The sequence below is a fragment of the Punica granatum genome, chromosome 8, assembly GCF_007655135.1.
Source record: "Punica granatum isolate Tunisia-2019 chromosome 8, ASM765513v2, whole genome shotgun sequence".
Taxonomy (NCBI): Eukaryota; Viridiplantae; Streptophyta; class Magnoliopsida; order Myrtales; family Lythraceae; genus Punica; species Punica granatum.
The window spans coordinates 27,491,544-27,517,674 of record NC_045134.1 but is presented as its reverse complement, the minus strand read 5'-3'; the positions used below and the strand labels follow the sequence as shown (position 1 = coordinate 27,517,674).

The window sequence follows — 26,131 nt, the reverse complement described above, 5'->3', positions numbered from 1 at the left end:
AGTGCCATATCATTGTCTTTAGAGCATCGGGTTCAAGAGAAGCCCCGGTTACTACAACTAGCAATGCAAGCTTATGTACTGTAATCTTCTATGATTCTATACGAAAAGGGGTCAAAAGCATTGATCATCGATCAACAAACAGAATGTAACGGATAATTGGGATTCTAAGTTTTAAAAAAATATGGAATGAATGGTCATATCAGACTCATATTTAGGAGTTACGGACTCTAGTGGCCTAAATTGATTCTCCAGGATGTCCAATCTCAATGCCAAGATAGCGGCTGCAACAAGATTCGACATTTTTTCGACCCTCTCGGATACATGCTTAAATATTCCAGTAGAACGTCACACTTTAAGTTGGACATTCAATTTTTCCAAAGCCACTGCTCTCTCAAGGAAGATCAGTGCCATAAAAAGTTGTTTCTTCGGACAATTCCTACAGCCGACAAATACTGAGATCTCTTTGAGCTCTGTCAGGAAACACGAAGGCAGGGGGTTTAGCAATCCATGGACTCCATTCACCCGATGGTACCTGAGCTCCTAGTCATGACAGTGAGACCATTCATTCATTCATTCATTTCATCAGGACTGCTGTTTTGCAAACAACTAAAGCAAACAATGCTCTGAGTGCATGCAGATACAGGACGATTATCACCACTTGTAAATAAAAAGCTACCTCTTCACAGTGGAGACTTTGAAGTCGAGGCGATCTCCTAAGTATCACAAAAAGGCCCTTAACAGCTACAGAATCTATTTCACCGACCAATGTTAACTTGATCAAATTTCTGAATGGGGGCTGCACATCATTCCTTTTGGCAACGTCCTAGAGGATTAAACAAAGCAAAGAATTAGTGAGTCTCAAAGAGGAAGCAAAATGAAATCACAGTTAACACAAGGCCCATGAACCATCCCTAAACTGGACGGACAAAATTCCCAGTTAATAGTCCGAAAGCAAGCAAAGCATACTTTGAGAAGTGTGTTAAATAGAGTTAACTCCTTCACGTTAGAGACGAGCGACAGGAGCTTAGAATTACGGGCCATAACAATGCCATCTCTTCTACGACATGGAAAAATCATTAGCTTGGCCTCAACTAGCTGTGCCGTGCCTCCCTGTATGCAATATTCGTGATTGAGCATACCCCAACAATGGAAGTATTCGAGACAATCTCCATTGATATGGACTTGGCGGGGATACGAAAAATTGTTTCTTCTCCCTGGAAGATTACGGATAGATAAATGTCGAAGCTTGGGAGCAAAAATTCCTACGCTTTTGCATTCCCTCCACTTGCAATCCCATATCCCCAACTTTTCAAGTGATGGAGAGGAAAATAACTTCTCCATCAGGGCATTGTCCTCAAATGTGACCCCCTTAAGATCCAAGACCTTAAGGCTGGAAAGACGAAGCGATGATGGGAGTCTAACGGTGCAATGGGATTGCACATGAAGCGTTTCCAAGGCTCCACACGTGAATATGGAGGAAGGTAACTTATAAGCACGCCCAAGATTACCAAGGAACAGACGGAGATCCCCTACGCCACAAGTTGCTACAAAAGAAGTAATTAACTTCTTGATGTAGGATACCGAACCGATCACGTCATCACATGAGAGCGAGAATGCTCTAATAAAAGATCCATCACGAAGAGCACAAGCTCGTCTCACAAACTCCATGAAGACCGACCTCTTAGGGAAGTCAGAACAGCTGAACTGAAGGTCAGGAACCAAGGCCCACAAGTGCCTCCACCTTTTCGATAAGGTACTCGTCTTCACTGCATCCATTAGTGGAAGAAAACATATGATTTGGAGAAGAAGCTCATCAGGTAAAGTACATAACCGGTTTGAGCAATCAGCATCCCTGCCAGCACGCACATTATTCGACTGGAAAAAAAAAAAAAAAAGATTTCATAGCATGAAAGGAGGATCAGCTAGCTGGTGACTCGTAACTTTGGTAAAAATATAAGCATGCTTAACGTTCACCGTAACTGAATATATACCGACTTAACCAATTCACCTCGGCAAATAGATCCCGTAATTCCATATAAGACCTTTGCTCAATGCGATATATATTCTGTAAATATTCAAAAATATCACTGTTACGATTTATTTTTTTTCTCGCGATATATATTCTGTAAATATTCAAAAATTTTATATTTTGGCAAAATTCCAATGGGTTTTCGAGGGACTCAATCCCTTGAAAAATGAGGCCACGAAATATTTTACCGAGGGACAATTATTCCCTAAAAAAGAAAATCTCGGTAGGTATTTTCTTTCGGAAATTTCCTTTTTTAAAAAAGAAAAAACTTTCTCGACTGATTTTTTTTTCTCGAAAAATCCGTAAAAAGGAAAATATATATTGGGCCTGCCCAGGCCCGACGAGTGCTTGGGCTGACCCAGAGAGCCTTTGTGGCGGGTGCAACGCGCCTTGCTTTCCCCCTCCTCCCTCAATTAATTTCGCGCGTAAAGGACCAGAAGCCGGTTCTTCCCCCTAGGCCTGGCGCACGCGTGCTTACCATCCTAGCTACTCTCGCTTCTTCTTCTGTTTTAACATTTCATTTTCTGTTATATATCAGAAAATTTTCATTTTGAAAACTAATATTTATTTTTGTATTTCTAATTTGTTAAATGCGTCTGAGTAATTTTATATCTCCGCTCTAAGTGTAGTTTATACCTTTTTTTTCTAATACTATTTATCTCTAGTCTGTATTTTATTTATTATTTTATCAACAAAACTTCTAATGTAAACTTTAGTATTCATTTCTTTCATTTTGATAATTTTTAAAACATTTTATACAGACTTTTTATATATATATTGGTAGACCTAGCTAGTCGTGATCTCATTTATAATCAACATCAAAACTATGTACGAACAACTTAATATTGATGCATTCAATATGCAAGATATCAAATTGTTCAATTTTTAAATTAATATTCAATTTTTATACTTATTTTTTAATATTTTACAAAAATTATATATTTTTCTTTTTAAAAATTTTAAAAAGTTACCTAGGGATCTCATTCCCGGTATCTATTTTATTTTTTAAGGTTCTTTTCTAATTTTTGAAAAAATTACCGAGGGTTTACATCCCTCAGAAAATACCAAAGAATCCTCTCTTGGTTTTTTTTTTGAATTTTTAAGAATATACAATAAATCCCTGAGTAATCCCTTGGAAGTAGAGGGGGATTTGCTCCCTTGGTAAGTCTATTTATTTGTTTATTATTATTTTTTACATTATCGAGGGATCACATCCTCGTTAATCCCTCGGTAATTTCCGAGAATGCAATCCCTCGAAAATCCACTAGACAATTTTCCCGGCAGTTTTAGAGAGGACTTCTAAGGGGATTTTACGAGGGATTCATTCCCTCGAAAATAGTGCAATTTTTAATAGTGAATTTAAAATTTAAAATTAAAAAATCGGAATTTGTAATTATTAAATAATGTCATTAAAATTTTAAAACTAAAAAATTCTGCATTTATCTTCTCCTTTTTCCCCCGGTGAAAAATTAGTAGTTTATGTTGTAAAAATTCAAAAGTTTGAGAAAGTTTTATCAAGTTATTCAAACACTATGAGGACAGGCAGGTCCACCTTAATTAATTTTTTTAATTATAAAGGAGGTTTAAAACCTAATACAATGAAAGAAAAATCATAAATAACTAATAAAGAGATACAGATAGTCCCACTAAATATCGAACTTGCGACCTTTAGGTCAACAAGCGAGAACGTGCGTCACTACGCTACACCATCTTTTGATTAGTTGAATCTGCAACTACGAGACATATTAATGGAGTGGGCTGGACTCATCTAATGCGTGGGTGCAACCCAACTTGTATCCGAATTCCATTTTTAAATCCGTTGATCAAATATCAAATATGAAAAGAAGAAAAGTTGGCATAGCTAAGCTACTCACACAAGCAAAATAACCCACCACACAAGCAAAATAACCCACCACGACGCCGAGGCGCTAGTGAGGATGGGTCTAACGAGACTCCTCCTCCCGATGTCCAAATAACCTCTCCTGCAGTTTTAATCGGGTTTGTCGTAAGACAACTGAGGAGAAAAAAAAAAAAAAGGGGGTAAAATCCCACCCCCGTCTTCTTCATATAAAAGAGTATCAGATCGGACTCTTATTATTAGGTCAGGTGCAAGTACAACCAAGTGCCCTTTTCCATTCAAAGTTTTACCGAACCCGCCGGAAATCTTTCAAATTAGACGCTGTAAAGTAATTGCTTCAAATAACAATAAATAAATAAATAAATAAATAAATGGGAATAAATGTAAGCAGACGACGATCATCGATTCATCATCATCATCTGGTCTAGCAAAATGGGACTTCACTTGATTGATGAATGATTATAGATTATCCTCTTTTTTCTTTTTTGGGGGGACACGTGGCAAGCCCATAGAGGACAAAGAACGAAAGAAATCATCGAACGCAAGAAATTCCAAAGGAATTGATTGCAGTTTTTTGCTTTGATCTCCCCGCCCCGAATTTACTCTTACCAAAGATTTCTTCCTCTCTCCCGTTTGACAGTCAAGTCAGTCAGTCAGTCTGTCAGTCCGTCAGTCCGTCAGTAGATGGAGATTCGAGATCGAGTAAAGAAGAAATTGTGTCGGCTGTTTAGTTATTTAACTGAGCTGAAGCCACCCCCGGCGACTTCACTTTTTTTTTCCTCTCACAGAAAAAGAAAATAATTAAAAAAAAAAAGAAATAACCAAAATCTTCTGATCCAATAATAAATCAACAAAAAAAAAAATATCCCATTGAAAAAAAAGGAATCCAAACTCAACCAGTCAATACCAGAGGCGGAATTGGCAGGGGACAATCCCTGAATTTTAAATTCTTTCAATTTTATTTTAAAAATATGAGATTTTTTTTATGTAAAATTAATATTTTATCTCCTCTAAACTTTAAATTTTTTTTAAATTTTACATTAAAAGTATGAGTGTATTGCCCTGAATGAAAATTCTGGCTCCACACATAGTCAAAACAGAAAGGGAATAAAAAGACGAATGATTCCGGGAATCAAAAACCAAACCGAAACGGAAACCGGAAGGGACGGGAGCGACGTTAATAAAATAAAATAAATTATTATATCAGTCCCAGTCAAGTCTCTCCCCCTTTTCCTTTTAAATCAGTTCTCTCCTAGTCCTTCCGTTCCGATAGTTAGCCGCCCCCCCCCCCCCCCCAACAGAACACACTGTCCCCGGATTCGAAATGGGCCGCCTTCTCCGACCATTCGCTTTACTTCTCTGCTTCTTCTTCTTCTTCAGCTCCGTCCTCGGTCACATCGGCGATCAGCCACTCTCCAAGATCGCCATCCACAGGGCCACCATTGCTCTTCATCCTTCTGCTTCCATTAGTGCCTCCCCTGCTCTTCTTGGCCTAAAGGTCTCAGCTTTCCCCCCTTTCGCTTATTTATTTCTATATATATGAGCCTTTTCCATTGATTCAGTCATCCAGTTGGTGTTGTTATCACTCGTCATCTGCTCATCTCTCGGCTCAGACCATTCTTTTAGCCTCCTGAGTGTATTCTAGCCTCTGGGCCTCAGGCTGGGGTGATAAGAAAGAATTAAGAACGAACGAAGATTGGTTCCGGGCGGGCTCTGCCCTCCTTCTGATGTCTCATCTTAACTTTGGATGGATTTGGAATGTTTTATTTATTGCTGGCAGTGAGCCTTCTTCTGGGGCTGTATAATTAATATTGTACACTGACCGACTGGTTGACTTGAGATATATGTGTGTACTCTTGTTGATTTGATTGCAGGGTGAGGATACTCAGTGGGTAACTGTGGAACTCCAGCATCATAATCCGTCTTCTGATGACTGGGTTGGCGTCTTCTCTCCTGCAAAGTTCAAGTAATTTCCCATTTCTTTATACCAATTTTAGCATCTACGAATGCATTCTTCATGAAAATACGATGAGAAATGACGTTGATCACTCTCTACTTCTTTCTTATATGCTGCTTGTGTTTAATGTGTTGTCTTATTTAATGGTGACTGACAGCGGATCGACTTGTCCTCCGGAAAATAAAAGAGATGAGGCTCCGTATATATGCTCAGCTCCGATAAAGGTTTGTCCTCGGTATAATTTTGATGTCATCAACGGTAAGCTTCGTTCTGGATCCACATGTTTCTCTGACCTGTGCGGTGATGTTGGTGTCGAACCATCAGTACAAGTATGCAAATCACTCCACTTCAAACTACAACAATACGGGCAAGGCTTCTTTGGAGTTCCAGCTTATCAATCAGCGGGCAGATTTCTCCTTTGCCCTATTTTCTGGCGGATTGTCAAATGTGCGTCTGCCAATCTTCTATCTAAGTTATAAAAGTTCCTTCTTTTGACAGATGACAGCTGCTGATGATCTGTTTCACTGATGAATGTCCGTGGCATTTTTTCTGTCAACTCTTCTCTTTCTTGAATCCTTTTGCAGCCAAAACTGGTGGCACTTTCAAATTCCATAACATACGCCAACCCCAAGGCCCCCCTTTATCCCCGGCTTGCTCAAGGGAAGGCTTGGGATGAAGTGAGTTTATCTCAATCTTTTCTTATATTTCTATCCCGAATGGTTGTGCTTCATCCCAAATTCAATAATAATTCCACATCTTGTCAAAGAAGTATCCATTACCAACCCATCCAGCATGTTACTTCAGGTTTCTGTATGCATATTACACCAAAGAACCCTTAAAAGAATTCCGCTTGATTATCTGAATCACCTGTCAGTTGGACTTCCGAGTTTTCCTTTTTTCTTATTTAAGATTTCGATGATGTCCTTTTAATTTTTCTGCAGATGACAGTTACATGGACTAGTGGTTATGACATCAACGAAGCTGTTCCCCTAGTCCAATGGGGTCTCAAAGGAGACGCTCAGAAAAAATCTTCAGCTGGAACATTGACATTTAATCGGAACAGCATGTGTGGTATGATTCTCCTATTCAACGCATGATTATTCCCATCCACGGCTAGCTATTTTTGTGGTTGAATTTTGCTCAGTTTTCGTGTTATTTGTGTTTGACTTCGTGATGAACTCTGCTTCATCTTAGGTTCCCCTGCTCGGGATTTTGGATGGAGGGATCCTGGTTTCATCCACACGAGTTTTTTGAAAGATTTATGGCCGAATGCCATGTATGGAATGCCATTCTCCTAGATATTTTCCCCGAAGATCTGTTATGTTATGTTGATGTCTAATATGATCAAACTCGTTGTTCAAATCCAATTTTCAGATATACATACCGAATGGGTCATCTCTTAGCCAATGGGACCTATATATGGAGCAAGAGCTATTCTTTCAAGTCATCACCATATCCTGGGCAAAATTCACTTCAGCGCATTATAATATTTGGTGATATGGGGAAGGTGGGTAATGCTGTTGGATGTCAAGGGACGGGAGAGTTCCTCTTCTTAATGGAATGAAATTTTATTGTTCCATCTTTTAAAAGCGAAAATAGATGATGAATTGTTACCTTTATAGTTTATTCATTGGTGATTTTATGTCTCATTCGTTATACATAATTTTCTTTTCTTCAGGCTGAGAGAGATGGTTCTAATGAGTACAACAATTATCAGCCTGGTTCACTAAATACTACTGATCAGCTAATCAAGGACTTGAACAACATCGATATAGTATTCCACATTGGAGATATCTCGTACGCGAATGGGTATATCTCGCAGTGGGACCAGTTCACAGCCCAGGTGGAGCCCATTGCATCTAAGGTGCCCTATATGCTTGGAAGGTTAGGCGTCCATTTCATAGCCATGCTGTATTACCATGTATCCTAATGCTATATATATTACCTGATACAGTAATATTCATATGAGTTGTATTCTGTTTTTCTTTGGGGGAACGCAGTGGCAATCATGAACGTGATTGGCCCGGCACGGGCTCTTTCTACGAGAATATGGATTCTGGTGGGGAGTGTGGTGTGCTTGCTGAGACCATGTTCTATGTCCCTGCCGAGAACAGAGCAAAGTTCTGGTAAATGACTTTGATTTCCCCGTACTTTAGCTACTGCTGTCAAGCCAGTCAAATTAGCTGTAGCATCTATTTTTCTTGCAATCTTAGATATGTAATCATATTTTTCGCTTCCTTGTGTCACTCACTATGATCTTGAAATGATCTATGCGGTGGTCCTTTGTTCGTTGCCCAGCATCTCAATTTCAGTCATTGAACTCGTTACTAGTCTTTTTGAAAGACCTTTTACTGAGATGAGGTATTCTCAGGTACTCAACGGACTATGGAATGTTCCACTTCTGCATAGCCGATACAGAACATGATTGGAGGGAAGGCTCTGAGCAGTACCGGTTCATTGAGAATTGTCTTGCATCTGCGGACAGGCAGAAACAGCCTTGGCTCGTATTTGCCGCCCATAGGGTGCTTGGGTATTCCTCAAACCGTTGGTATGGTCTTGAGGGATCTTTCGAAGAGCCCATGGGAAGGGAAAGCATGCAGAGGCTGTGGCAGAAGTATAGAGTAGACATTGCCTTCTACGGCCATGTACACAACTATGAAAGGACATGCCCTATTTATCAGGTGAACATTGTCTCGTCTTCCCCCCCCCCCCCCCCCCCCCCCCCCCCCCCCCTTCTTTTTTAAAATTTTTATTTTCAGGTGATTTTGATTCCAAAACAAACTGGGTGATGATCTGATTTCTCCGTTATAAGTTGTATTGGTTTTAGTCAATTTCCTGACAGAAATGTCATATTTTTCATTCATTTTCTGATTTATGATACTTCCATTTCTGCACGTGGAACAGAACCAATGTGTAAATCAAGAGAAGAACCATTACTCGGGCACAGTGAACGGGACGATTCACGTTGTTGCTGGTGGGGGAGGAAGCCAATTATCGGAGTTCAGCTCATTGACCCCGAGCTGGAGTCTCTATCGGGACTATGACTACGGGTTCGTGAAGCTGACCGCATTCAATCATTCATCTCTTCTCTTTGAGTATAAGAAGAGCAGCAATGGGAAGGTGTATGATTCCTTCACTATCTCGCGAGACTACAGAGATGTCCTTACTTGCGTGCCAGACAGTTGCCCACGTACGACTTTGGCTTCGTGATGGAGGTTCTCCCAAAGGCAGATAAATTTGCAGAACATTCATTCGCTTCTCTTGACAAAATAATCGAAAAACAATAAAAGATGCTATGTATAGTTCAGTTTTAGGAATTATGATGCGTAACGTCTTGTTTTTGAGTTTTCTGTATCTTTTTGGTTAGGAATCCTATCGCCCTCCAAAGCACAATTTCAGTTTTACGAGCAGAAGCTGAGCTATCGAAATGAAACAACCCAAAGGTTAGGCATTTGCAGATTTACAATCTTATGCTTGATAAAAGAGAACATGAGACCCCTAGTGTTAAATCATTTCTAAGGCACTCCCCTTGTTCTGAAATCCCACAATACTCGTACGAGGTAGCTTGAGCAAATGTGAGAGGTGGTACAGATATTGTGATGTAGAATAGCAGCAGATCCATTGATGATGATTGCCGAAGCACGGGACCGAGCACCAGACCAATCTTCAATTAAGCAGCGCTGGATAAAGTATACCACGTAAACACGACAGAAACACCAGACGATAGACTTCCATGTTTGTCACCATCAGCCAGCCATTTCAACATCACGAGGTTGGTTCTCCTGGTCAACTGATGAGCTGATTGAAGACAGAAAATCGTCTATCTTCAATGGCGAGTGTCGGACCATGTGCTGAAACACAATCTATGAAAGAAAGACAACAAAAGATTCACACCAATGACGCAGACTGATCGTAGTTAACTTGCAGTGCGTATGGATAGCATTTAGTCACTGGTGCTGATATCATAGCTCCGAGTATCCAAGAGAGGCTTTGTGAGAGTCCAACTAACCTTGGAATAGCTGTCAGCAAAAGCACGAGCTCTATTCGACTTGCCAAGATAACACAAATCAGCTTTATCAAGCCCCCCATCCACAAAACTTAGTCCTCCATCACCGATTGCAAAACGTAGAAGATTTCCTAAACACAAACCTGACTGGAATTCAGAAGGGTACCAACATCAGAGAACTGCCATAAATATAGCACCAGCAGGGTCAAATGTGCCTTGAAAGAAAAAGTACAATGAATGAACTCATGCCACAAATTTATTACCAGCAAGTCCATTGCTCAGCTACCATGACAAAAGAACATACTGAAAAATTTTATAAGCAAGCAGCATAGCTTAGTTGGGCACTTGCAACCAAGCAGGTTGCTAGGCCAAAGCAAGTCCCTGATATGATGGTTAGCAGCTCACAGAATCTCAAATAAGGCAAAAGAAACCATCCATAATAAGCCAACCTTTTGGATGAAGTCACCATCTAAGCATCCAAACACAACAGGAGGATCGTCTGAGGTAGTCAGTTTGCCATCTTCCTGCAGCTCCAATACCACCTGATCAGGAAAGAAGGAAAATTCAGAACATCAAACTTTCAGTTGATCCCAAACCATAAGGCCAGCTTCATTCAATCCAAACAAATAACTGTAAAATGCATCTATCTAGATGTGCAACAAACTTTTGGGGATCTAAAATATGACCTCAGCTTAATGAAAATTAACTCATTCCGCTTGCTGGGAAAACTATGAAATTATTACATAACACAATCAGTTCTCAAGTAAGTTCTATTCATCTCTTTCTTTCTTTAGGAAAACAAGAAATAAAGAAGACGAAAATTTTATATTTAAACATTCATAGTGGCTGTAGTAGTTACAATATAAAAGCCAGGTAATTTCATTAGAACTTCCAGTATAATATATCAGAGAGAGAGAGAGAGAGAGAGAGAGAGAGAGAAGGCATGGAAATACACCTGCTGCTGCTTGGGGACATTCCCTTGACTGTCTGTATCTATCACATATTGACTACAGTTCTCATCTTTCCAGACTAATGCTAAGGGCGTATTCCCCGTCTGATAATGTGCTTCCCTGACAATAAAATGTACAGACAAGCATCAGAACTGAACTTCAAGAGGAAAACCCAAGTAAGAAATTTAACAGTAAAAAGCAAAATGAGTTCTTCCTGAGATGAAGATTGAGCACCCATGCAGTAAGATAATTGAATAGGCTAGTTTAATAAATACCCCATAGAAGCATCATACTCTGAATATGTTACAACATAGGACATGTGGCAGGAGGCAAGCATTTAAAGAAGAAAGTGGATATTTTTGTGGCAGCAGCACAGAGTTTTTTAACGTTCATACAACCGTGAGTCTTGTAATCGGTGCTTTCTATTTCTTTTTCCTCTTGTCCCTAATAGCTTGTTTGGGTTGCGGGTTATGGATAATTATGGAGAGGTGGGTATGGAGGACCATTATACAAAAATATATAATAGCCCTCCATAACCCATCCCTCCCATTATAATAACCCTTCATAACCATTCATAACCCGCAATCCAAACCACCTCTAAGTGAATGTCAAACCTGCGGCTCATGAACAATTGCAACTTCACTATGATCAACAAGTGAATAAATAGAGGCTGCAGTTTTTTTCACTGAACTACAAATGAAGATATGAACTGATAGTAGAAGAATGATTTTAACATAACAGAACTACAGAAGACACACGATTATGGGGAAAGACAAAACCTTATGAATGCTCTATCACAATAGGAACGACAAAAAAAAATTATTATGCCGTAAAGATAAAAAAATTTAGTTGCAAACCAGAATGCAAATGCAACATTTAATTGGTTAAGGTAAAGCAACCTTTCTACTGAAGACTCTTGACAGACCAAGATTTTTGTAAATATTGAAACATGAGTTAAATCTATTCTTTGATAGTGTAAGCATTTCTGATTGTCTTTACAGTAAAAGGTTGACTCAAGGAAACTCTGGTTAGATCGAAATGAACAACAGAAATAACCAAATCTTTTGCATCTACTGGCTTTAACCTAGGCTGAAACTGCATGGGTGCTCACCTTCAACATTATTGTTTCAGCAGTTAAGTGCATGTGAATCACCAAAAATGCTGCAGCCCAAGCCATGAACCTGCATACTATAAGATGTCTTGCATTATAGCTGCTAAACTTTGCAATTTTTCCAACTCACCTAATGTTTCTATAAACAAATTTAGCACATACATCACCCAGCATAACTATAAGAGACATGAAAAGAACGTTATAAGCAAAGCGAGAACGTGCAACATTGCTAGAAACTGGCAGTTTCAGTAACGGCACAGAGAACCAATTAAACTAGTGTTCTAGGTTTGTTCAGGACTGGAGTGGAGCTCGTGATTTGCAAGTCACAGGCTCTTTGCACATATTTTGATCGATTTATGCTAGATATGATGATTTGAAAAGAGTGGGAGGGGGGAAGGGGCAGGGATGTTGGGTTGGTGCCGGAAAGAAAATAAAATTAAGTTCATGAATCATGAATACTTCAGACGTCACAAGCATTCATGGAAAGGGATCGTACTTGTTATAAAAGAGTAGTCCATCCTTAACATAAGGAGCTGCTCCTGTATATGCTGCATGCAGACCGCTGTGATCACAGTTATACACAGGCACAAGGCTAAATCTATATCTGTGGTACTGTGAGGGTGGCTCACAAGCCCCAGTCTCGGCAAGCTTGGAGTTCAGCCAAAAGAATCTAAACTCAGCTGTGCAATCATAGAGAGAGTATCCTCGCCAGCAAAGCATGTCAATGGCATAATACGTTTGATCAGGCTGCATCAAAAACAACTTCTTTATCGACAAACCCACGGCAGCCGGGCTAATCTATATCACCGTTTTCTCTAAAATCAGAGTTGCCTTACCTCATGAAAAATGCAATCCAGAATTGAATATGACTGAGCGGAGCCAGAAACATCTCTTGTTCGGGCTCCACTAGGCAAAGCAGATGGGAAGCGGTGCAGTATGGAGCCGTTCCGTAATCGACTGACTGCTGCACCATTAGAAGAAACAACAAAGCATCGTTTACCAGCAGGCCTTGCAAAGACATACCTGCAGAAAGAATCCGATAAGTGTGTCTTGAGGTTTCTGTCAGAAGCAATTCGTCAAACACAGCTAATGATGCAAGAGGACAACAGATAAAGAAATTATACAAAGTTTCGATGTTTCAAAATTGTCCATTAACATTTTCATGCACATTTTCAGCAGAACTCCACCAATTGAAACAAATAAAGCTGGAAAATCACAGTAGGTATGATACAGAGAGAGTGTGAGAGAGAGAGAGAGTAAAATACCAGTCTTGACTGAGACGATCCGGTACGTCGATCATCCACTCAGGAAGCATGAGCTGCCTCGCAAACCACTTGCGAGCCTCGGCCCCTCTGAGCTTCGAAGCCTGGCGCACATCGAACTCTTTGGGCGGGGCTTCTGATCGTTCCTCCCCGGGTTTACTCTCGAGTTCGAGCTCGGGAACAGAATCAGGTTCGGGGTTTTCCAGGGAGAGTACGCTGGAGGCCAAGCAACGTGCTCGGTGCTGCGCGTCGAGGCGACTCTGAGCTTGGCGGAGAAGGGAGAGCTCTCTCCGGCGCTGCTGATCGGAGATTGCCGGCCGCTTGTACGGACGCCGGTGATCGGGCGGAGCCATTTGATTCACTGACCAATTATCCTCCAACAGGCGCGAGCTCACTTGAAAAAAAAAAAAACTGCCCTACAAGACACTGGCGCCCTTCTATATTACCAGGAATTGGACTTCCGGCCCAAATCAGTTCGGTCCATTTCGGTCGGCCCACAAAACAATTCGTGGCGAACTTTATCGATGATGGATCAGTGTCAGTTAGTTCAACTGCCACCGGAGAAAACGACAAATTGCTTCATTTTAAGTTCTGCTCCGGCGGATCTTCCAAGGCCAGTTCTTTCTCATCTGAATCTGAGCGAGCATGAAATCTGCAGCTGATGCTCGCTTTTCCTCCCAATTCTCAAGCTGCATTCCCCTCGACGCCCTTCCGACTTCAGTTTCGATCGTCTGAAGATGGAGATTCCGCTGTCGAGGTACCAAAGCTTGTCGCTTGATCAACTCACCACCCGTAAATCTAGTTTCCTTTTCCACCCACTAGACGTCAAGAGGGCCTTCAATAGGAGATCTTTGCTGTCCGGTTATTCTTTCTCGGTGAGTCGTCGGAAATGGGGGACAGTCAGGTGCTCGTCTTCTGTAGAACAAGGCTTACGTCCCCGCCCGAAGCAGACCCCCGCGAGGAACGGCCCCAGTTTGGGGGAAGAAACCAAGCCACAGGATGATACACGTAGTGGAAGAACTAGTCCACGGATATGCAGTCAGATAGAGAAGCTAGTTCTTTACAAGAGGTACCATGAGGCGCTCGAGTTGTTCGAGATTTTGGAGGTTGAGGGAGATCTCGAGGTGCCCGCGAGCACGTACGATGCGCTTGTGAGCGTGTGCATTGGGTTGAAATCGGTAAGAGCTGTTAAGAGGGTGTCTAATTATATGACTAATAACGGGTTTGAGCAGGATCAGTATATTAGGAACAGGGTGCTGCTCATGCACGTGAAATGCGGGATGATGCTCGATGCCCGAAGACTGTTCGATGAAATGCCCGAGAAGAACTTAGTCTCGTGGAACACGATTGTAGCGGGGCTTGTTGATTCGGGGGATTACGTGGAGGCGGTTGGGTTGTTCTTAACGATGTGGGAGGAGTTCTCAGAAGGCGAGTCCCGCTTGTTCGCGACCATGATCCGGGCTTCCGCTGGTTTAGGGCTCATCTCCCTGGGGAAGCAGTTGCATTCTTGTGCACTGAAGATGGGTGTCGGTGAGGATATTTTCGTGTCTTGCACTCTGATTGACATGTACAGTAAGTGCGGAAGCATCGAAGATGCTCAATTCGTGTTTGATGATATGCCCGACAAGACTACAGTTGGATGGAATTCGATCATTGCCGGGTATGCCCTGCACGGTTATTCTGAAGAAGCCTTGAGTATGTATTACGAGATGCGCGATTCAGGTGGTAAAATGGACCACTTTACGTTTTCCATTGTTGTGAGGATCTGTACAAGGTTGGCTTCCCTAGAACATGCTAAGCAAGCCCATGCGGGACTAATCCGTAATGGGTTCGGGTTGGATATAGTGGCAAACACGGCTCTCGTGGACTTTTACAGCAAGTGGGGAAGGGTCGAAGATGCTCGACACGTATTTGATGATATGCCTAAGAAGAATGTGATCTCATGGAATGCGCTGATCCAAGGATATGGGAACCACGGCAGAGGACAGGAGGCTGTGGAGGTATTCGAGCAGATGATAAGTCGAGGAATGGCACCGAATCACGTGACTTTTCTTGCAGTTCTATCTGCATGTAGCCGGTCGGGATTATCGGAACATGGGTGGGAGATATTTCAGTCGATGAGCGGAGACCACAAGGTCAAGCCGCGTCCCATGCATTTTGCGTGCATGATCGAGCTATTGGGCCGAGAAGGGCTCTTAGATGAGGCCTTTGCACTCATAAGGGGCGCCCCGTTCAAGCCCACAGTGAACATGTGGGCTGCCCTGCTCACAGCTTGCAGGGTCCACGAGAACTTTGAGCTCGGAAAATTGGCGGCGGAGAAGCTGTACGGAATGGAGCCGGAGAAGCTGAGCAACTACATCGTGCTCCTTAACATATACAATAGCTCGGGCAATACTAAAGAAGCTGCTGAAGTGGTCCACACATTGAGAAAGAAGGGTCTTACAATGCGCCCTGCTTGCACTTGGATCGACATCAATCGGAGCTCGCATGTGTTCCTCTCTGGGGATAAGTCCCATGCCCAAACGGAGGAGATCTTTCAGAAGGTAGAAAGTTTGATGGCCAAGATTTCGAGGCACGGATACGTTCCTCAGGAGAGGCACCTGCTTCCTGATGTCGATGAGAGGGAGGTTCGATTTCCCTTCCACCACAGCGAGAAGCTAGCGATTGCTTTCGGGCTTATAAACACTCCCGAGTGGACGCCTCTGCAATTGGTGCAGTCCCATCGGATCTGCAACGACTGTCACAATGCGATCAAGCTGATAACCGTGGTCACCGGAAGGGAGATTGTTGTGAGGGATGGGAGTAGATTCCACCACTTCGTAGGCGGGAAGTGCTCTTGTGGGGACTACTGGTGAGGCGGGAGGGTAAAACCTTTTCTATACTTGGGCTTCGATTTCGATTTTGAATTCAGATTAATTAATGATGAGTTTCTGAAATTTGTTCAAGCTCTGGGAATAAATCTAATCAAATGAAGCAGTACTGACAGAGGTGAAAGAGGGATTTTGATCTGCTGCTCAAATTCCATGAGCTGAAGGATTGTTTGTTGCTCGAAATTGAACGAGAAAAATGATGTAATTACATAGTAATTAAAAAGAAAATAATAATATCACAAATCTTTTTCTTTCTTTCTTAATGAACTTGGATATTTCTGATCGGGAGTTCCATGTTTAAGAGCGAGGTAGGTAGGAGGTTTCATGACCTTTATATATATATATATATATATAAAGCAGAAATAATATTTGACAAGAGTTTGTTTGTGCCACCTATGATTTAGGTTGCTTTTGGCGATTCCACTGCTTCTTATTTTGTATATTTTATTTATATATATCAATCATTTCTTTTACCTTCGGGCAGTTTTAAAATAATATCGTTCAAATAGTTTTAACTTATTCCCAAATTAATAATTATTTTTAACTCTTTTTCTAGTGCTTTTTTTTATCATTAATAGTCCAAAAAAGCACAGCATTTTATTTTTTTTTTCATGATTATTGCACGACATTTTGAAAATTATTTAGGAAAGCACTATTTTTCATTTTAGTCTCAAATCGAATACGAAATTAAATTTTTCGTCAATTTTAACAGTAGTGTCATGTGTCGTCACGTTATTGGATGAGTGGATCCCACTTATTTTTCTTTAACTAAAATTTTTTTGAAATTTAAAAACGGTGATGGCCTCAATTGCGACTACCACCGCCCCAATCAAGGTCGATAACGACCTCCATCGTCGTCGTCAACCCCGATTGGAGCGGTGGTGGCTCGATCCGCTATCTTCGCCGACCTTCGATTGGAGCGGTGGTGATCGCAATCGATGTCATCATCCCGGCCCTCTCCTTCTTCGGGTCTTAGCCAATCCCTTTCTTTTTTAAATTTTCAGAATTTTTTTATTAAATAAAATTAAGTGAAATCCACTCATTCAATAACGTGACTACATGTTGCACTACCGTTAAAATTGATGAAAATATAACGTTGTGTTAGATTTGAGACTAAAATGAAATGTCATGTTTTCTGAATAATTTTCGAAAGGTCTTGATAAAGTATTGAAAAAAAAGAAGGTGTAAAGGTAGTTTTTTTTTTTGTCAACAGAAGCACTCCGATCATACATACCAAAGGCACGGTGCATGAGATCAGGCATTGGATTATGATATTATCATGATCTTTTTTCTTTTTTTCAAAATTAAGTTGTTATTATCTCAATAATTGGAGTTGGAATTTTAGCATTATTTGCTTGCATATATATATCCCCGTCTACTTCATTAAACACTATCAATCAAACATGGAATTTCTTGTTGGAAGTGCCAAAAAGAAAAGGGGCCAAAAGCCCAATTGGATGGATAATCGATCCTCGCGTCATCACTAACGGCGACATCTAATCTAATCTAATCTAATCTAATCTAATCTAACTACGATAAACAAATGGCATTATTGCTCGACAGAGACAGAGTGGGCATTATCGTTATCATCGATATATGCATATATATTGAGTTTTCTTATTTAATTTATTGTTCCAGACAATGAGAAAAGTCCAAAGAAAGGTGAAGAAGAAAACAAGTGCAGAACGGAAAACACTCTCCAGCGCACACAGACTTTCCTTTTTCTTTTTTCTTTTTAATTTAATCTTTTAATTAAAGAACGAAGGCCCCGCACAGTCATGGGTGGCCCACAGTGAACTTCGGATTCGGATGGATAAACATGGCGGAGTTAAAACGCAAAACTCCAAACGGATAAGACCGGCGGCTTCCTCGGCCCGCCCACAGAAGAGAAGACAGACACACTACTCCTAAGTCCTAACCCGGCCTTTACTACTGCTCATCGGTCATCAAATCACTTCAGCAGGCAGCCAGCCACGTGTCTAATCCCAACGGCTGATGAACACCAAAAGACCCTGAACCCGCAAACACATGATCACCATCACCTCTCTCCCCTCCCTTCTTCTCCCCCTCTCACTCTCTCTCCATAATATCTCTCCTCCTCCTCCTCCTCCTCTTCTGCTTCTTCTTCGTCCTCTTCCTTGAGCACGCGCGCACTCACACGCAAGAACGAACGAAATAGTAAAGAAAAAGAAGAGAGACTTATCAATCAATCGATCAGACTTCTGGGAGTGGGAGCGGAGTAGAACGAAAGTGTAGCGAGCCTTCTTTGCGTGGAGTCTTTTTTTTTTTTTTTTTTTTCCTTCTCTCTTGGCCATGGCGACGTTGCAGGCGATAAGGGTGGTGAGGGAAGAAGAAGGGAGGAGTCAGAGCCCCAGGAGCCCTGAGGCCAGGCTTGGGATGAAAGTTGAGGATCTCTGGGATATCCAGCAGGGCGGTCAGCTCTCTCCCACTGAGAAGCTCAATGCTTGCTTCGAGGGCATCCCTCTCTCCGCCTTCCCCCCTTCCCCTTCCTCCCAAGGTAAATAATTATGTATAACATATACTACAGACAGATAGATAGATAGATAGATAGATCGATCAAAATCATTACATACATACGCCCATATATATGCATATGATTGATGAGAACATTATCGGGATGGAACCATTTGGGATTCTTGTGATAATATGATGATGATTCCTGACATATATAATTTCAGTTAATTGCGTCTCCTTTACTTATTGATTATATTGATGCGTTGGCTTCTAGAATTTACACGCTGATCCTTCCTTCGATCCTGCAGTAGTCGAGATAAGGTCGGATGCTAGTCTAGCTGAAGCGGTTCGCTTACTGTCCGAGCACAGGATCCTGGGTGCACCAGTCGTGGACGTTGATGCCCCCAAGGATGCCAGCTGGATGGAGAAATACATTGGCATTGTCGAATTCGCCGGGATCGTGGTCTGGATCCTATATCAGGTCAGTGTTCGCCTCATCATCTCCATCGAATGCTAGCTCCTTTCTTTTCAAACCCATATAAATTTCGAGAAAAATGATGAGGACGACAAAACGAGACCATTCTTTCTTTTCTTCTAACAAAGCCACCTCCCTTCAAGATTGTTTAAAGCAGAAATGATCCAATCACGCACTTTGCCAGATTAATATTGGGCATATCGTAGGATCTCGGGTTTGAGTGATCGTGTTGGAGTTTGCAGTTACTAGCTACTTGTTTGATCCCAATGGTGAGAGTTTGAGAAGAGATTCTTGTTATTGCAGTCGGAGCCTCCATCTCCTAGGAGTCCAAAATCAGGAACTGCGTTTGCTTTGGCAGCTAATGGAGTTACTTCGGCCGTGGGACTCAACTTAGGCCCAGAAACTGCTGCTGCCACCCCAGGAAGCTTTTTCGAGGCTCTAATCTCCTCTGAGATTTATAAGAACACCAAGGTGCACTCCAATCTCTCGTGTATATTTTTTCGCGTCTGATCTCAGGCTGGTGCTTCTGGATGCTGATTCATTTACTATCCCAGGTTGGGGAGATCTCTGGTTCATTCCGGTGGGCCCCGTTCCTTGCATTGCAGAAGGAGGATTCCTTCCTGACCATGCTGTTGTTGCTCTCAAAGTACAAGATGAAGAGCATCCCCGTGGTCGATGACGGGAAGATCGATAACATTATCACCCAGGCCGCAGTGATCCACATGTTGGCAGAATGTGCGGGGCTTCATTGGTTCGAGAGCTGGGGGAGGAAGAAGCTCTCCGAACTTGGCCTTCCCCTCATGACTCCCGACCAGATTGTTAAGGTGAGGATTGCATGTTTGTCACCGCCAATTCTCTTATAAACCGAGGTCATGAGCCTCGTATTTCCATGTTCATCATTGAAACTGAACCTTGTAACAGGTGCTCCGATTGTGTTACCTGAACTAGAAGATTCTACTTATCAAGAACTCTCAGTGTGAGCTGGTTGTGCTGATGTTATTTTGCCTCATTCTTGCTGCTTCGATTCAGGTGTATGAAAATGAGCCGGTGCTGCAGGCATTCAAGCTGATGAGGAAAAAACGAATCGGAGGAATACCCATCGTTGATGCCAGTGGTAGGAAGGCCGTGGGCAATATAAGCTTAAGAGACGTTTGTTTTCTGCTGACGGCACCGGAGATCTACCGCGATTACAGGTAAAACGTTGGTATAGTATTATTCTTCATTGTCCAAAGTGAGCCGAAGTTGGTTAGTCACTCAAAACATGCCTGGGGTGAATGTATTCAGGTCGGTCACAGCAAAAGGCTTCGTGATGGCGGCTCGAGACTACTTGGAGAAGCACGAAGGGACCTCACCTATGATGAGTGGCATGATAACATGCAAGAAGGACCACACCATGAAGGAGCTGATCTCGATGCTGGACTGCAAGAAGATTCACCGGATATATGTAGTAGATGATGACGGGAACCTAGAAGGTGTGATCACGCTGAGGGACATAATCTCAAAGCTAGTCCACGAACCCCGTGGCTACTTTGGTGATTTCTTCGATGGAGTTCTTCCCTTGCCATCGAACAGCAGGGTCTAGTGCTGAATTTCCTGAAATGAATTGACTGGCATCATTTTTGATCCTCTCTTGGCTACTTTCTTTTACTTTTTTTTTTTGTTCTCTCGGTCCCCCTCCTTTTCTTTTCTTATGTTGCCGCACTTTTGTTGTGCTTTAAAGTGGACTGTAGATCTGTGCTGCGCTTTGAAATTGACTGTAGATGCGGGTTGAATAATCGGTGGGCTGTTGTAACATAGGCAAAAGCCCCCTTGTAGTTAGTTTAGTTAAATACATGCTCTGAATGGAGAGTGATGTTGTTTGTGATCATGAGATTTGTATGAAACTGTCAGATAAATGGATGATTTTGTTCTGTGGCTGTGTCCACCGACCGAGCAGCCACTTCTTTCGTTATCTCTAAATCGAATACATTCTTTTTTATGGTCAACAAAAGGTGAGGATTTAAGCTCATTGCAATGCTTATTCTCTACTTAAAGAGAGAACTTACCCCATCCGTCTCTATATTCATCATTTCGACTCCAAATATGAAGATGACAATCAGAGGAGGAAGTCGGTCGAGACAAGGATCTTTAGCTAGATTATTGCTACACGAAAATATATACGCGCGTGTGTGTATGTACGTACGTGCGTGTGTCCACAAGTGTAACCTAAATGGCATTGTCAATCAAAGAGCACGACGCAGATTCTAATGGTACCACAGCTACCATCAAAAGTAACCAAATTTCTGTCAACCCAGCCATGATTATTCATTAGAGCAAAAGATTAGGATGTGCATATCTCAGCCCGTCAGGCCATCAATCCAACTCTTTAAACACCCCTCACCTCAGTCTCTATACATAAATCAGACACTGTCGTCTCCACCATGCAGCTTTATCTACTGGTTTATCGCATTACAATGTCCACCTCTAGATGTGATAATCTAATCGTGTAATTGCTGCAGAACACTTTTATGGCCTATCCACAATATAACCTGCTCAAGAAGAAGGGACCTAAAGTCAACATCTACCAGTTGCCAAGGAAGAGGTAAACAAACCCAAGAGGAATAACATTCATAACAATTACTACTGATCATGGATTCAGCCAATAAATAATTAATAAATAAATAATAAAAAGATTCATCGAAGTACCCGGATGGACAACTGTCTGACACATCCAGCCCAGTTGGTAGGGAAGATGCCTTCTAAAGAGTAACTTCCATGGGAAGGGACGTTAAGAGGTATACAAAGTTCATCTTAAGATATACCGCAAGAGGGTCTAAAGAAAATAAAAAAACCAGCATTTCCTGACAGTATAGTTTAGACTATGACATTGGCCCCGCTTACTTGGGCCCTTCCCGCAAAAGATGAGCAGAAATTATAGACTAATGCATAGAATGAATAGGATAATATGAGGGAATAAAAATACGAATCGCTTTAAGATAAAAACGAGGCCAGACCAGAACTCTAATGAGAGATTGGATGAGTATAGATACGATATATCACTCCAAAGCTGGCTGTAAAAACATATATAATTAATATACATGGACCATGACATGGCCGAGATATCGTAATTCATACATGTACACCATACATATACCTGTAAACCATACAATAGCATAACAAAAACCTGTGTTTATGATGTTTAAAAACGCCAAAAATATAATTTCGATCTCCATTAACTTATATCATCAACATGTGAATGGCTTCACAGGTCCCTCTCTGCCTCAGTACTCACACTGTTACATGCTACGAACTTTTTCTCCTTAAATGATGCAAGACACCAGGTGTCCCTTCGAACAAATCCAGAACGTGATTCTCCAGATCCTCAGGCGTGTACTTAATGTACTTCCCGACGTTTCTCCCGCTCTCGAGCTGACTCCGGAACCGACCAACAAACGAACGGTATGCTGGGATCACTCTCTCGGATATGGATATTCGAAGCTCATCTCTTAGCTGCTCATCAGGGACCTTCCAGGCTGTCTGGACCCGATAAATTTCCTCAAAGCATGCATTGAAATTCTTAAACCTCTCCTTCAAAGCCACCCTCGAGGCATTGCTTGCACTCCCACCAAGGCCCTCATCCTTCAAACAAGACAAAGCCTTACTCCAAGAAGCTCTCAGATAACTCGTGGCATATTGACGCACCTGGGAACGGTGCTTGCGAATCCAAGTGTCCCCCAAGTGACTCCGAAGCTCAGAGTCTTTCACTTTTTGCACGATGTACAAGATATTATTCATCAGGAAGACATACTGCATTGCAACATCCTCATAGAGTCTCGATTTCTCCTCGAGGTTTGACTCCAAAGACGATATCAGCGATAACAAGTGCCGTGCCAGTGGAGACATGGACTCTAGTTGTCGTTTATCATTATCGGCATCATCTCTGAGACTATCGAGCTCATCCTCACCGCCCTCCAAAAGCGAGTTCAGAGTCTCGCTATAAACCACGAGGAGCTTCAGGTAATTCATTACATAACGAGTCAATGGATGAATCTCACCAAACAGCATAGGTTTCCGAGAAGTTTCGCGCTTCACAGCATTCTCAAACTCTGCGAATGTTCCCCTTGCAGCCTCTCCAAGCGTATGTAACACACCTTCGGCCTCCCGAAGCAAAAAATCATCGGTGACCATCGCCCGCAGCTCGGGCAACGCATCCCTAAGGGCATCATACATATCTAATATCCTAAAGAGCTTCTCCGGTGACCTAACCCCAATCGAAACTGCCTCCCCAAAATTCAACAATTGCAACAAACAGCATTTTGCAGCCTCATTAAAGCAGATATCCTTTATGTGATCGGATCCCATAAATACCTGATCGCAGAGCCCCTTCTCACAAGCCAGCAATACCCTAACCGTGATTTTGACGGCCTGCACCCACTTCTTCATCTTCTCATCCAAATCTCTCCATTCAATCTTCTGAACTTCCTCTATACTCAGCTTCTCAACCCCAAGAACCGCTAAACACTCGTCCAAGGCTTCGCGTCGGACACTACTGTATGCCTGGCTGCACTCCTTCTCATACCCAGACCGATTCATCCTCTCTGCGATGTCTCTCAATTCTGCCACTGCATCGGGATTTATCAAATCCACTGACACATCGCCGCCCAAACTACCTCCCCGCTCGTGAAAGCACGAGCCGGTTCCATTGCCCACCTCACCAAAACTCTCGAACTCCTCGCTGATCTCCCCATCGTGGGAAGCAAAAGAGAGCGAAACCCTTTGGATCGAGCTGTAGAGACGGTCAGCATCCAGGGGGACTGTGTTGCGGACAAGGATGTGGCGGAACTCGTCCTCCAGACGCGTCATGGCGAGCTGGATGGCAGTATCAGCTCGGTCAACCAAGTCCTTATCGTTCTGAACGGAGAGGCTCTCCCAGAGCTGGAGAATCTCGTCGAGGGCGGACAGGTACTCGGCCGCCTCGTCCGGGGAGTCCTCCCAGGGGAGAGAGCTCGAGGTGGCGTCCCAGCGGAGGATGACCTTCTCGGCGGATTCGAAGCGGTCCTGGACGGCCGAGGAGGTGTTGATTAGATCGGTGATCTTGGAGAGGCGATTGTCGAAGCTGGAGAGTATCAGCAGCATGTCCTCGCGGACTTCCTTGGGAGCGTTGAGGCTCTTGAGGATCTGCTGCGCGGCGGCCATGACACGATCGTCGGCGCCGCCGCCGCCGCCGCCGTCTCCATCGATACTCTTGGTGGTGGCCGCCATGCTTGTCCTGAGGAGAAATCAAGGGACGGCGCTTTTCCTGACGATCTAGCGTTGGAAGCGGCCGCAAGAGTGTGCTTCAGAGCTTTCTTCCGGATTCCAGATCACAGAGTCTCTCAGGAGGAAGACGACGGTTGTGGCGATCGTGCAGCGGACATATCTCCGGTTGCGGCCGATGAGAGTTTGTGTGTCGGATCAAAGTGAGAAGAGAAGCGGATGGTGTGTCGAAGAAAATGAAGAGAAGCGATGCGAGAGCCGGCTGGAAGTCTGAACTGATAAATAATATACTGACAAAGGGAAGGGTAAGGCCCTGAGGGGGAAGAGTCGATTGGAATAACGTGCGGGGCGAGAGAGACAGAGAGAGAGAGAGAGAGAGGATCTTTTGATTTTACTATTTTCTCCCTCCCTCCAATCACATCCTCTGGTCCATTTCCCCTAATTGAATTGTGTAATAATTAATTAATTAATTAGTCGATCGTTCGTTCGTTAATTACATCATTTCTTTTAGCAATAAGATAAGATCTTCCTCATTTTTTTTTCTAAGCGAAAAAAGAAAAAGAAAAATCTAAAACCCTAAAAGATCTTCTTTATTTTATACATACCTTGTTACATATCTCCAGAGTAGTAATTATATATGTACTCCCAACATTTTCAACATGGTAGGGGGGGGGGGGGTCGATTTAATGAAACGGATTTGTACCAAACTTATATATCTTGTTATTTACGGGCGATATTCATGGTAAGATGAAAAAAGTTATACAGCCCTATATAAAATTAATAAAGAGGAAGCTCGTGCGAACGACCATATCCTCGTGTTGGAAGGGTCATGAATGAAATTATATTTCGAATAAGACCAAGTACATCGTAGACGGGAGACCTATTGCTACCAGAGGAGTTTAGGGTCAACTTTTCCTTTGCAACGTCCGAATCATTGCATCAAAAGAATTTCTTTTCTTTTTCTTTTTTCAATTAATCCGAAATCTCATAAATAAATAATACTATTTTTTTAGTAATCAATCAATCAATGAAACCTGATTGTTGGGGAGATTAACGAGGAGGACGTTAGAGCAAAAAAGGCGGCGATAATCGAGGGGTGGGGTGGAGGAGTGGAGGAGTGGAGGGGGGAGGGCACATCAGACATGAAAATGATCCATTCCTGCGTGCGAATCGAAACGCGGCCTTGACATGGGCAATTCCCTTGTCTTTGGGCGATTCTCCTGTCTTTGATCACTCCTCCCCTCCCTTAGTAAAACTCGGTTACTTACTGTGCTTCAGCCTTGCTTTGTGTCCAAAAACTCTTCTTCTTCTTTTTTTAGCAAATTGAGAAATATCTCACTCACAATCAGAAACGACGATCTAGTGATTTCAAATTTACTCCCACGTGATTTGAAAATCTCCAAATCTCGAGTTCGAATCCCCCTAGAGACATATGCTAGGGTGAACTCTTTGACTTGAGCATGAAATCATCTCATATTTCTGGGAACTATACTAAGCCATCGATATTTATGTTGCCGGGACCAGTGCATGCGTTGATTATTCGCTTGTGCATGCGTTGATTATTCGCTCTGGTTATTCAGTTCGCCTGATATGTTCGCGGTTGAACACGAGAGTCCGAACATTACGTAGCGGGAGGCGATAATATTGCCGTCACTACTACCCATCATTTTACCTATACAAAAAAAAAGAAATATCTCTCTCTTTTCCCACAACCATTCCTATTCCACGAAATAAGTTAACCAATTTAGATACATTCATACATACACAATGTGATTTTTTCTCTTGATTATCAAATAATAATAATAATAATAATATCATTAGTATTAATAACAAAAAGAAAAGAAAGAAAGACGTATTATCAATTTGATGGGGTTAATTAAATTAAGGGCGACAAAAATATCAA

At 42.3% G+C, this 26,131-nt stretch overlaps 6 protein-coding genes across 8 annotated transcripts; 3 read left to right on the top strand and 3 right to left on the bottom strand.

The window, feature by feature from the left end:
* Positions 1-345: 345 nt before the first annotated feature.
* LOC116188911 (putative F-box/FBD/LRR-repeat protein At1g78760) lies at positions 346-1,776 on the bottom strand. Its single transcript, XM_031518362.1, has 4 exons — positions 1,267-1,776; positions 967-1,110; positions 677-823; positions 346-540 (listed from the first exon to the last, which is right to left on the bottom strand). Exons 1-4 carry the CDS (start codon positions 1,774-1,776, stop codon positions 346-348), a joined length of 996 nt encoding a protein of 331 aa, XP_031374222.1.
* A 3,384-nt stretch (positions 1,777-5,160) lies between these two features.
* LOC116187058 (probable inactive purple acid phosphatase 27) lies at positions 5,161-9,192 on the top strand. Its single transcript, XM_031515643.1, has 12 exons — positions 5,161-5,385; positions 5,762-5,853; positions 6,002-6,068; positions 6,169-6,291; positions 6,429-6,521; positions 6,786-6,915; positions 7,039-7,120; positions 7,219-7,351; positions 7,523-7,728; positions 7,845-7,970; positions 8,216-8,525; positions 8,749-9,192. The coding sequence occupies exons 1-12, from the start codon at positions 5,212-5,214 to the stop codon at positions 9,052-9,054; spliced, it is 1,842 nt and encodes a 613-aa protein (XP_031371503.1). The 5' UTR covers positions 5,161-5,211; the 3' UTR covers positions 9,055-9,192.
* A 51-nt stretch (positions 9,193-9,243) lies between these two features.
* On the bottom strand, positions 9,244-13,593 carry LOC116187059 (snurportin-1). 2 transcript variants are annotated; one of them, XM_031515645.1, is made up of 7 exons: positions 13,177-13,593; positions 12,748-12,934; positions 12,408-12,658; positions 10,806-10,920; positions 10,300-10,392; positions 9,854-9,997; positions 9,244-9,642 (listed from the first exon to the last, which is right to left on the bottom strand). In XM_031515645.1, the coding sequence occupies exons 1-7, from the start codon at positions 13,524-13,526 to the stop codon at positions 9,631-9,633; spliced, it is 1,152 nt and encodes a 383-aa protein (XP_031371505.1). In that variant the 5' UTR covers positions 13,527-13,593; the 3' UTR covers positions 9,244-9,630. The 2 variants fall into 2 exon arrangements, with proteins under 2 accessions (XP_031371505.1, XP_031371504.1); XM_031515644.1 differs by having other exon boundaries at positions 9,244-9,707; positions 13,177-13,592.
* A 90-nt stretch (positions 13,594-13,683) lies between these two features.
* Positions 13,684-16,306, top strand: LOC116187057 (pentatricopeptide repeat-containing protein At5g50390, chloroplastic). Its single transcript, XM_031515642.1, has one exon. The coding sequence runs from the start codon at positions 13,911-13,913 to the stop codon at positions 16,026-16,028; it is 2,118 nt and encodes a 705-aa protein (XP_031371502.1). The 5' UTR covers positions 13,684-13,910; the 3' UTR covers positions 16,029-16,306.
* Positions 16,307-18,131: 1,825 nt separating this feature from the next.
* Positions 18,132-20,944, top strand: LOC116188537 (SNF1-related protein kinase regulatory subunit gamma-1). 2 transcript variants are annotated; one of them, XM_031517964.1, is made up of 6 exons: positions 18,132-18,561; positions 18,830-18,999; positions 19,297-19,464; positions 19,548-19,817; positions 20,023-20,186; positions 20,278-20,944. In XM_031517964.1, the coding sequence occupies exons 1-6, from the start codon at positions 18,357-18,359 to the stop codon at positions 20,573-20,575; spliced, it is 1,275 nt and encodes a 424-aa protein (XP_031373824.1). In that variant the 5' UTR covers positions 18,132-18,356; the 3' UTR covers positions 20,576-20,944. The 2 variants fall into 2 exon arrangements, with proteins under 2 accessions (XP_031373824.1, XP_031373823.1); XM_031517963.1 differs by having other exon boundaries at positions 18,134-18,561; positions 18,827-18,999.
* A 1,082-nt stretch (positions 20,945-22,026) lies between these two features.
* Positions 22,027-24,605, bottom strand: LOC116188096 (exocyst complex component EXO70B1). Its single transcript, XM_031517237.1, has one exon. It carries the CDS (start codon positions 24,232-24,234, stop codon positions 22,276-22,278), a length of 1,959 nt encoding a protein of 652 aa, XP_031373097.1. The 5' UTR covers positions 24,235-24,605; the 3' UTR covers positions 22,027-22,275.
* Between the last annotated feature and the right edge of the window lie 1,526 nt (positions 24,606-26,131).

What these genes read in the sequence shown, in the direction of transcription:
- LOC116188911 (XM_031518362.1), bottom strand. Translation starts at nt 1,776, where the DNA reads ATGGATGCAGTGAAGACGAGTACCTTATCGAAAAGGTGGAGGCACTTG. An exon ending in AGTGGAGGGAATGCAAAAGC is followed by an intron (nt 1,111 to 1,266) that starts GTAGGAATTTTT and finishes TATTGCATACAG; the next exon opens with GGAGGCACGGCACAGCTAGT. An exon ending in AAAGTCTCCACTGTGAAGAG is followed by an intron (nt 541 to 676) that starts GTAGCTTTTTAT and finishes TGTCATGACTAG; the next exon opens with GAGCTCAGGTACCATCGGGT.
- LOC116187058 (XM_031515643.1), top strand. Translation starts at nt 5,212, where the DNA reads ATGGGCCGCCTTCTCCGACCATTCGCTTTACTTCTCTGCTTCTTCTTC. An exon ending in CTGCTCTTCTTGGCCTAAAG is followed by an intron (nt 5,386 to 5,761) that starts GTCTCAGCTTTC and finishes ATTTGATTGCAG; the next exon opens with GGTGAGGATACTCAGTGGGT. An exon ending in AAGGGAAGGCTTGGGATGAA is followed by an intron (nt 6,522 to 6,785) that starts GTGAGTTTATCT and finishes ATTTTTCTGCAG; the next exon opens with ATGACAGTTACATGGACTAG.
- LOC116187059 (XM_031515644.1), bottom strand. Translation starts at nt 13,526, where the DNA reads ATGGCTCCGCCCGATCACCGGCGTCCGTACAAGCGGCCGGCAATCTCC. An exon ending in GATCGTCTCAGTCAAGACTG is followed by an intron (nt 12,935 to 13,176) that starts GTATTTTACTCT and finishes TTCTTTCTGCAG; the next exon opens with GTATGTCTTTGCAAGGCCTG. An exon ending in TGGATTGCATTTTTCATGAG is followed by an intron (nt 12,659 to 12,747) that starts GTAAGGCAACTC and finishes TTTTTGATGCAG; the next exon opens with CCTGATCAAACGTATTATGC.
- LOC116187057 (XM_031515642.1), top strand. Translation starts at nt 13,911, where the DNA reads ATGGAGATTCCGCTGTCGAGGTACCAAAGCTTGTCGCTTGATCAACTC.
- LOC116188537 (XM_031517963.1), top strand. Translation starts at nt 18,357, where the DNA reads ATGGCGACGTTGCAGGCGATAAGGGTGGTGAGGGAAGAAGAAGGGAGG. An exon ending in CTCCCGACCAGATTGTTAAG is followed by an intron (nt 19,818 to 20,022) that starts GTGAGGATTGCA and finishes GCTTCGATTCAG; the next exon opens with GTGTATGAAAATGAGCCGGT. An exon ending in GAGATCTACCGCGATTACAG is followed by an intron (nt 20,187 to 20,277) that starts GTAAAACGTTGG and finishes GAATGTATTCAG; the next exon opens with GTCGGTCACAGCAAAAGGCT.
- LOC116188096 (XM_031517237.1), bottom strand. Translation starts at nt 24,234, where the DNA reads ATGGCGGCCACCACCAAGAGTATCGATGGAGACGGCGGCGGCGGCGGC.